This window comes from Alligator sinensis, unplaced genomic scaffold (genome assembly GCF_000455745.1).
Source record: "Alligator sinensis unplaced genomic scaffold, ASM45574v1 scaffold94_1, whole genome shotgun sequence".
Lineage (NCBI taxonomy): Eukaryota > Metazoa > Chordata > Crocodylia > Alligatoridae > Alligator > Alligator sinensis.
This window is the reverse complement of record NW_005842073.1, coordinates 2,050,029-2,060,916: the sequence shown is the minus strand read 5'-3', so window position 1 is coordinate 2,060,916 and position 10,888 is coordinate 2,050,029. Positions and strand designations below refer to the sequence as shown.

The following is a 10,888-nucleotide window of genomic DNA, read 5'->3' as shown; positions in this document are numbered from 1 at the left end:
TGTCTCAGGCTGCCATGCTGCAGCTTCTGAGCTCCACCCTGCTCCAGTTGCCTGGCCCTCCCAGGGCATATGTCTGGGTCCTGGGGGCCCAATCCTTTTTTTTTTCCCAGAGCTTGCCACACTGTGCCACTACTAGCTGGACTGCTGGATGGCTGGTCATGAATGATGCATGCTTCTGGAGGCTGGGGGGACATAGCAACCATCTACAGACAGCGGCAGCAACAGGTGTGGTGGCAGGGGCATGGTGGCAGTGAGTGGGGACCACCTGCAGGCAGCCACGGTGACATCGGTGGCAAAGGCGGGCTGAGCAGGGACCATGCACAGGTGGCTGCAGCAGTGTCAGCAGCAAAGGGAGGGGGACGTGGTGAGTGGTGTGCAGCAACCAGGGACCACCTGTAGCAGCCATCCACCCTGTTGGCAGCAGTGAGTGGGGACCACCCGCAGCCACTGGTGGCCACCCGCAGAAACCAGTGATGGCTTCAGTGGTGGCCAATCTCAGGGGGGTATGTGCCCCCTTGTGCCCTCCTGCTACATATGGCCTATGTGGCTGGGCACTGTCAGAGCTCTGAGAGGCTGGGCATCACCAGAGCTCTGAGAGGCCTGATTCTTTTTGGATCTCAGGCAACAGCCAGCTAGCCAGTGGCTTGGGTAGGGGCAGTAGGCTCCAGAGAAAACAAGATCCAGGCTCCACAGAGTTCAAGCACCAAGCCGGTTTGGGCAGCTGCAGGAGGCAACACAGTCACCGGCGCACTCTGGGGCTGCAACACTCACTCTGATTGGCAGGAGCAGTGAGCCTAGCTCCTAGTCCTGCCCCCGCTCACCAAGCCTCTAGTGGCAAATCACAGCTGTGCAAGTGAAGGACAGTCAAAGTTGTTTTTTCACCTTAAGGTATGACTGCTCCTCTAAACCAAACAACACTAAGCCTTGGTTTGGCTTACAGCGTAAGGTGTGACAAGGCCCTAAGGCGTTTATCAGTCTAAATCACATTGAAGTCAATGGACAGATTCTAAAGTTACTTTAAAAAATGACATTTAGATAGTTAGAAAAATCCTAACAGTCTTAAAACTGACTCTGGGAAAGACAAAAACAAATGGGTTAGAAGTTGTAGTAGTTACTGCAATCTTTCTTAACTGATGATCTGAGTTCCATGAGATAGTTGGTCAAAGATGGAATGATAGTATTTATTAACCCTATTTAAACAATATAGATTCATTAAAGGAAGGAAGAGAGAGAGGGAGGAAGAAAGAGAGAAATAACATCTTTATTATTAATCCATTCTTACCTTCCTGATGCCTTCAGAAGGGTTCAATACACAATTATCTGCCCCATTATTCTTACTGATTGTTCTCCACAATTCAGCAAATGTATTATCTTGCTCCAAAGGGTTTGTCCCTTTTGCCTTAAAGTATTCATACACAGCTGAGTCCCTCACTGTACCATACGATATATCCATTTGTTTGGACAGATCTTGAAATGTTCTGAAATTCAAGCAGTAGTGAAATGTTAGGTGTTATGTGGTACAATACAGACATTTCATTAGTTAACTTATCTTTTTCTATGGCTGTCTTCAGAACGAAAGAAAGCACTGTCAATTTGTCTCATTTGCGTATATCTTTACTTCATCATAAGGAAACCCAAAGTGTAGTTCAGCTGCATTGAAATCACAAGATTTAATTATACCTAAGGCTTTATTCAGTGAGAGGCTTGTGTGGAGAAGATAGCAATCATTTTAACACTCAATGTATCAAAATTATGTGTCTGGGCTTAAGCAATATTTGATGAAGTGAGCTTCAACCCATGAAATCTTGTGCTATATCTCTATCTATATCTATATCCACATACGTTGGTTAGTCTATAAGGTACATATCTACCCTGCCTTCTACTTGACTTCAGACTAACACAGCTAACTACATCTCTCAAGAATCAAGTGCCATAAAATGTGATTGAAGCAAGAAGAAACAAAACAATGCTACCAATTCAGGTCTCATTTACATGTGAGTAAATATGAGATGCTTTATGGACTGTATTGGAATTACTCTGGATTTACTAGTATGACATTTACTTCCAAATCAAAAAATTGGTTTTAAATAAATAGAATGTGCTCTATTTTTTATTTTATTCTAGTAATCTTCCCCCCCCTGTGAAATACATAATGTTCATATACACACAGAGCTTAGTTTCATGCATTCCTTATACCATTCTGGCTACACAAATGGGCACTAAAGTGAGTTCAGCTCTATGGAGCACTCAGAATAAAAATAGACACTACATTTGAGTTAGTTTTGATTGACCTGAGTCAAAACCTGGGAGCAGCATGCAATTTGTCTCTGGAATGAATGGCAATTAACTCAAATTAGTGATGATCCTCCTCAGGAAAAAACATTATCTCTGAATCTCCACAGGTACTGAACCTCAGACAATGGGCTTGTAGGTTTTTAAAATCCCAGGATAAGAGGCTTTGTCCCAGGAGAAATCCAATGTATGTTTTTATCCTTAAATTATATTCTGCATGACTGGAATGTATCAATAGTTTAAGACCATTTTTTGCATTCCTAGAGAGATGTAAAGCATCTTTTAGTACAATTAAAATGAGGTCTTTTATATGTATATTCACTTGCATGTCCATTCAACTAACATTGTAAGTTCCTTTGTTCATGTGAATTATATAATATAAGAATAAAACAGAACAAAAAGCAAATAACAACAAAAAAACCTTAGCAAACACCCTTTGAAGATCAGTAATTCCAGGCTATTTTTGACCAAGTTGCAAGTGTTGATCCACAGCTGAGGGCCCTGATGGAAAAAGCTCTACTGCCTCTTTCCTATATTGAAGGAGATCTGCTACTTATACCAAAGATGCTACAAATTAAAACAATATTTTAAAATGCTTAAATAATGGAAGCAAAGTTCTCATATTTAAAGTAGAACCATGTTCCCACAATTCACACAAAAGAACTAGTGCACAAGCAATGCAAATTTTAATATAGTACAAATTAAAACATTCATAAATTCAGTAAATAACTCTTTCTAACTATTTCTCATTAATTATATCTAATTGCAGAGAAGGTCTTCTTTTTTTTGTTTTGTTTTGTTTTTTGCTTTAACTGCCATAAGGGTTGTAGTTCTTTTGTAATTAGGTTTAAATGAAGGGTGGAAGTTTTTCTTATAATATAACTAAAAACATACTCTGAAGAATGGGAAACCTCACAAAGAATATCCAGCTAAGACTAAATACAGAACTGCTCTAAATTATTTCAGTGCCAACCTCTACAAAATGAATAAATGACCTCCACATGGTGCCAATCCACTATTTTCAGCCAGAACATTCAAAATAAAAATTTCCTTTTTTTTATTAATACCTATTCAGTGTGCTGCTAACGGTCAGACAAGCAGGAAAAATGTTTTTATAGAACATGATAATAGCACAACTATACGACTTTCAGTATCCAACAAATTTTTTAAAAAAATGATATTCACTATTTTCCCTTCCAGTTCTATTGCACATTTATTTTTTTAAGGAAAAGCGCTTTCATATTAGCTGTTGTATTCTGTGGTTGCAATGATTAAAATGGGGCTATGTTGATTTCAATCAGTTTATGCTATAAACAGAATACCTGTTTATGGTCATATCTTTCTTATATCACATCACTTCCACTTCCTCACATTTGGGTTCTATTGATCTTATCTGTGACACCCCTTCCACACACATGCACAGACCAGACCCTTGGTAGATCCCTCAAGGAGCTACCTGCTCACAAGGCATCCTTCATCTACCCCAATAAAATTCTTCAATCTCTTAAACTGCTTCTGGCATTTTAAGTGGTTTAAGCTCTTAAGTTGTTTTAAGGACTTATATCAATTTAAGCTATTAAGCAGCTTTAAGTAATGCTATGGGACCAGCATCAGTCTATACTCACTAAATGTTTGTGGATCTGGGCAATTCCTGGTGTTGTATCAGTTACAGTAGTTTACCCCAAGCCTACTTTTATTTCTTTGGATTGGTAAATGCCATATAGAATTAACAACCTGTAAACTGCTGAGTATTAAGGAATGTAATGCAGAAAACAGAATGTGAGTCTGATCTCCTGGCTTAGATACAATTCTGGTCTCGTATAAAGGTTGTACTCTGGTCTACCTCATTTATTACTTCCCCTGGGCAAAATTCCTCAAATGCTGTTTTAAACAAATATTCTGTGCTGGGCTTACATTGATATGTTTAAGTACTTTGTTGCATTATGACAGACAGGAATATAGAATGACTTTAATAGCAATGGGGGAAAGGCTTGTAGTGGATAAGGACAATCTACTTTTGGATAGTATGAGCGAGATAGCTATAAAATTTCCCTCCCTCCCTCATCCACATCTACAGAAATTGTAGGATCCATTCATCCACTTTTGGAGTTTCCAGAGATTCCCTGGAAGAGGAAAAACAACCTGAGCTTGGCTCCTTTCCTGCATAGTCCACAGGATCCACTTGCCAGATCCTGAAAAAAGCAGTGACTGAGGCAAGTCCTAGGAAGCACAGCTCCTTTATAAATATAATGCCATGGGCCCAGTAGTAGATCACTGAGGGTCAGAGCCAGAAAAGATTATCCTGTGAGAAAATTTGTGGATGTGGTCTGGATGGGTGATGGAATACCATAACCCACTTCTCGAATTGAATAATTAGGTAGGAACTACCCAGTAGGCATGAATGAGAGGTAGTGACTAGGGCAGCAGCCCCAGGCACCTTCTTTGTTGTGGGGGAAAAGTTGATTGCACTGTAGAAATCAGCACAGTGGCAGCTGGCACTGCCCTCTGCATCAGTTGCCCCAGGCACAGAACGACGCTGCTATACCTTTGGAGCTATCTTTAAGATGATTTTTGCCTCTTTCATAGATTTTCCTACGATAGGGAAATTATACCATCTAGGCCATGGTATTTACACAAAGCATTTCAGTTATTTCAAAGTAATGAACTGCATTTTATTGAAGCCCTGGAATTTAAAGCGATGCTGAAAATTCTCTTGGCAGGAGAGGCAGGAAGCCTACCAATCTGCCCATGGAGAGGTAAGACTATGTAGAGGCAAAAAATACACTAAAAGAAAGAGGATTTAGGAACACTATCAGGACAGTGTCCTAATTACTGTTTCCTACCTCTTTATTTTAAGCTTTAAAATACAGTGCCTGTTTGGTCAGATACTTCCATTAATAATGAAAGTGTTCACTAATCTTCCCTCTAACTGAATGTCAGATTCTGGCCATGTTTTATAGCCAGATTCTGTCACCATTTCTAGATTTTTACTTTCTTTTGTAAACAGCTTTTATTTGAACTTAGTTATTCATACCCTCTTACCATCCCAAGAAAAAGGTTTCTTGTAAACAATGCCTAAAAATATTTGCAGAAACAATCTATAGAAAAGCAGGATGCCCCATTAACCATACCACAAAAATTAGTGTATTTTAAAATCCATTAAGAGACTGTCTTTAAGTGTGATTAACGTTAAACCTAGGGAAGCAGAAATAGCCAGTGTTCTTTACTTCTTATATCTTTACATTGAAAATTCTGCTCTTATAAATATATTCATTTTGTAGCTTTTATAACTGGCAACTATGTTGTAACCAATTGTGTCAAGCAGATATTTGCTTGGTGAATTAAAAACAACTAGGTATCTAGATCTTTCTAGGTTGATATATTTTGAAACTGAATTATTGGCTAAGAAGTATTTAGTATATGTTACACTATATAGAATACAATTGTGTGATTGTGATACAAGTTACTATGGAGCTGCAATTATTTTTCATGCCATTAACATATAGCTATTGTTTCCATGTTTATTTTGTTTTGCTTTGATTGGGTCGATTGCTAAGTCTTAGAATTCTGTCCATGGTTTGCTATATTTCACCTCGTAGATGACCAAAGTGCAGCTTGCAACTAACTCGGAGTTGGTTAGTTTTGAGTTTCACAACTAAAGTGTAGGAATGATTACTACCTATTACTTCCTCTGAACATTTGCGTGAACCAGTTATAGGAATAGGGAGACTGTCTGCACATCTCTGGAAGGTATTCCTGTTCCTATAATGGGTGCACTTATGCAGCCAGAGAGGATATTAGAATTTCTCTCACACATCAGTCATAATTGGGTCCCAAACTTCACTTTCATTGGCCACTAGGTGAAAGAATTCTTCCCTATGCATATGAGAACAAATATTTTCAGAATAACTAAATCAGAATTTATAATTGTACTAGGCTAGGTCTACACCTGAGACATTTTTCCAATATTACAGTATCTACTGACATTTGTGACATTTTTATACCAGCAAAATCCCTAGCAGAGATTCAGCTATGCTGACAATTTCCATTTGTCAAACTGAAATAAGCTATCATAGCAAAATGCTTTGTTTGATGGTATATAAGCTGCCTCTAAACTAGAGGTAGAAAGATATAGAGACATAAGTAAACCAGTAAATCTTTTCTTGGCTTTAGATAAATAAAAACTGAAGCCTAGATATGTGGAAGATCTGCACCTTAGGTTATTAGTGATATCACTATTATTCAGGCCCTTTGAGGATCAGGGCAAAGTCATCCAGATTACAGAAAAATAAAGACCTGAGTTTTCTAAAGGTACAAAATCAAGCCAATTGAAAAGTTGAGATAGTCCCTACACAGAAGAGAAGTGGAGTAAAAGGCAAAAATGTTTTTTTCTTCATTATTTTTTCCTTTGTAGATCAATTTATAAAATGTTTGGAGAATGCTGCACATTTGCATGCTTGTGTGTAATTCAATTACTGTAAACTAGTCATCCAAGCTATCAGTGTGATGTCATATCAAAAGTAATAGGAATTCATGTCATAGTAATAAATACAGCATTTGTCTTGACTGCAGCCTTAGGGGATAACCAGAGATGATAATAAGAATACTGACAGATCCTTAATTTAGAGACACATTTTTATTAGTATTCACTACTGCCAATGTTCTAATACATCTAAACTGGGGATTGCAGCAGTATAACACTTTAATGGAGACTTTTACTACAGCAGTTACCAAATCCACAATATTTCTGCATATGCTGAATTACTTGCATATCTAGTTTTACAGAAACTAAACACTCAAAAGTGGTAATATGATCCCTAAGTCTTCCATGTTATGAAGATTTTTTCTATATGGTCTTCCTTCATACCACTATATATTATATGTCAAACATTGCAATAATAGGTCTCCTCTCTTACCTGGAATTAACTCATATTGGTAATTTATGTTATATGACACCTGCATACACCTAGTTTTTCCAAGAGTAAAGTACATTTACTACTGTCCCAATTTGGGAAGGGAAAGTTCTAAGTTGTACTTTCACTCAAAAAGGCCAATAAGGTACATTTTTATTTCAGAGTACTATGCTAAGCTGTTAGTTCAATGATGCAGCCAAGCTTTCAGTTTAAAGCTACCACTAAAGTGAAATGACGTTGATTATACATGGAGTGTTCTAAGTTGATCTACTTAAATGAAACCTGAAAAAGGGAAAGAAAAGAAATGTATGCAACATGTTCTAAATTTCCAATTACAAACACACTTAAATTTTAAATATCTACATTCTCTTAGAACTTGCCTCAAATGCTAGAACTCATTGGGCTGTATGAAATTAAATGCATTTACAGTTTCAAGCTACAGCTGGTTTTGTATGATGTGTGTGCTAAATTTCTGATCAGTATATATCAGGGAAAAGCATGTTTTTCACACCTGAAAAAGTAAAATAGCTGAACTATAAGTAAAAAGGAAACAGCTGAGTTGATTTTGCTCTCTTCCTAAAAATAAAAAATAAAAACCCAGAACATACATGGTTGAAACCAATCATGTAAAATGTCATTTGTTTGAGAATGGTAGTATCAGGAAGGGGAAGTTTAAAAGGGAATCATCTTCAACTGTGGAACACTGTTCAAAATCTGAAGCAGATGGTATTGGTCAAACTCAAACTGACTTGTCATTTGCTATGGAGAAGAAGCGATGGCTTCAAGGAAAATATGTAGTCTGTAGTCCATCTGAGTTATAACCAGCCTTGATCAGTGGGACAGTGAGGGGTTATGGGTGTTCTTTCCACTGCTTGTGGCTAATGAAGACCAGCAAAGACATGATAGAGATCACTGTTGGGTGACTAAAATCATATTAACTTCTACAAAACTACTAAGATACTCAAGTTAGATACCTGCTTTAATTATCTTTCTAAACCAAACCCACAGAACATTAACCCCACTTAGAACCAATAACAACCCACTCATAAGTCAACTACACAGTCTAGCTAACAGCAAGTTCTTTGAACCTTTGCTTAAACCAGTATTTAATAAGTATTAACTTGTACAGAATACAGATATTATAAAAGAAAAACAAAATACCTGGAAAATAAGATGCATATTCTGTTATAAGGCCAGCAGAGAGTACAGGTCAGGGGCCAGGGTTAGGGTCTGGGATGGCTGGAAGCCTGCATCCAGGATGGGCAGAGGATGTGTGGCTGTGTGGGTGGGGTGAGGGATGGGGCAGTAGCATGAGTGGGGGATCAGGCAGGGGATGGGCCATCAGTGTGGGTCAGGGATTGGGAGTAATTATATGGGGGATGGGGAGGCAGTGCAGATAGGGTATAGGATCAGGGATCGTGCAGCGGATGGGGCAGCAGTTTGAGTGGGGAATAGGGTGGCAGCATGAGTGACTGGTACCTCCTAAATCTGGAGGAAGGCACCCACAGAAGCTGCTGATAGCAGCAGCCCTGTCAGGGGGGCACCAGCCCTACCAACAGCATCAGTGTCAGCTGTTGGGGGCACCAGCCACATCGGGGGGGCACGTGCAGCCCCATGCACTCCCTACCAGTTGCCTAGGGGAGCAGCATGTTGGTGGGGATGGGGCAGCAATATGCACTGTTTTCCTGTCTCCTGGCCTGCACTGCTTCCCCATTCCTGACTCACACTGCTGCAACATCCCCTGACCTGCACTGCTGCCTGATCAGCAACATGAAGCAGGGGATAAGGCAGAAATACATTGGGGAAGGGGGCAGCAGTGCACATCAGGGGATAGGGAAGCAGCATGTTGCTGCCCCGTCCTTTGACATGCCTGATCCCCATGCCCTGACCTTCACTGCTGACCAGAAGCAGTTGTGTCAGGGAATGCAGCAGCAGCCACAGTGTGGATCAGGGAACGAGGCAGCAGTGCATGTTGCTTTCCCATCCCTTGACCTGCACTGCTGCAGACCAGAAGTGTGGGTCAGGGAATGGAAGAGCAGTGCATCAGGGGATGGAAGAGCAGAGCCCATGGGGTTTCAGGCATCAGCAAGGGTTGGGGATCAGGTGTGGGGGACAGGTGGCAGGGTGCAGGAGAGGCAAATCAGAGGGCATATGGGGGACAGGTGGAAAGGGCATGGGTATGGGGGCAAGTGTTGGGGAGCAAGGTGCTAGGGTCAGGCTGTCTGCCCTCCTGTGGTTAGGGACAACTTTAAGACAACCCCCCAATCACTGGATTCTGTACATGGAACATTATAACAAATGTATAGTCTTCCATGTATAGAATCTAATTACTGGGGGGTTGTTTTAAAGTCAGGGTCATCTTGGATTCAGTTATATATGGTATTTACTTTGTACTCTAACACACATTTGAAGTACAGCTGATATCCTATCAAGAACTTCATGAAGCCCTCCATTTTGAAAACATTATATCTGTAGAGGGCAAAATTATTAGCTGGGTGCCTAGTTTCCTCAATCACACAGGATATGTTTTTGCTCTTAGCAGTATATGTAGGCATCCTAAGAGGCATGGGGAACATTTCCTGGAAAACAGTTCCAAAGGCAATAGAAACTGCTTCACTGGAGTGAAAGCTGATAGGGGTGTATGAAATGAGCTGTATTCGATTTGGATTCAGATTCGGCCTGAATTAGGGACAGTGACACCTGCATGGGTTAAAATGAATAAGGCTCATTGGCAGGGCTGTGTGAAACAGCACTGTTTTGCTTCAACTTCTGTTTCAATGGACCAGGGTTTCACTTTGAGTTTAGTTTCATTTCAAAAGCACTGTTACATTTCATTTAATCGAAACAGTTTCGATTTCCCTCAGGGCAGGGGAACCCAGCAGCTTGCATCCTGGTGGAGGTGGGCAGGGGCCTGCACTCCGCCCACCTCTACTGCGCAGGGGAACCCAGTGGCTTGCAGCCCAGTGGAGGGAAGAGGGGCACAGCCCCAGGGCTGCGCTCTGTCTCCCTCCACTGGGCTCAGCACCCAGCAGCTCACAGCCCCCTGGAACTCAGCCTGGTGGCAGGAGGCAGACTGCAGCCCTGGCTCTGCCCACTCCTGCCACTGGGCTGAGCTCCACAGGGCTGGTGAAGCTGATCAGAGTGCAGCCCAGCGGTGGGAGACGGGCAGAGCCCGCGGGGCACTGTGATCGGCTCCGCCAGCCCCAGGGAGTGCAGCCCAATGGTGGGAGGTGGGGAGAGGCAGGGTTGCACTCCCTGCCAGGCTGAGCCACATGGGGCTGCACAGAGCCACTCAGAGTGCAGCTCTGGCTCTCCCGTGCCTCCCACCACCTGGCTGCTTCTTTGAAACTCAAAACATTTTGAAACTTTTGAAACATTTTTCCTCGCCTCATCTCATTTTGTGGTTGTTTTGAAGCCCTCTGCTTCATTTCAATTTCACTGTTTCAAACTCAAAACAAGTCAAAATAGCATCAAAAAGAAACAGCCAGTAAAATTTCACACAGCCCTACTCGTTGGCATATAGGCAAACTTTATCCTGTTCTCTTTAGAGGGTAATATTTTGCTGCCTGTACCATGACTCTTTCTTCCTCCTTGTTATCATCACACTCACTGAGCATCCTCAAGATCTGCTCCTCATCAGTGTCAATGTTGCATATTTATTAACTCAGGGGGGCTGGCGAGGC

General features: G+C 41.2%; 1 protein-coding gene across 1 annotated transcript in view; it reads right to left on the bottom strand.

Annotated features, from left to right (window-relative positions):
- Positions 1 to 10,888, bottom strand: part of GRID1 (glutamate ionotropic receptor delta type subunit 1) — an 852,065-nt gene that overhangs the window by 44,908 nt on the left and 796,269 nt on the right. Inside the window, exon 12 of the mRNA XM_014519976.2 lies at positions 1,283 to 1,478. Coding sequence (XP_014375462.1) covers positions 1,283 to 1,478 — 196 coding nt within the window. The remainder of the gene's footprint in view (positions 1 to 1,282; positions 1,479 to 10,888) is intronic.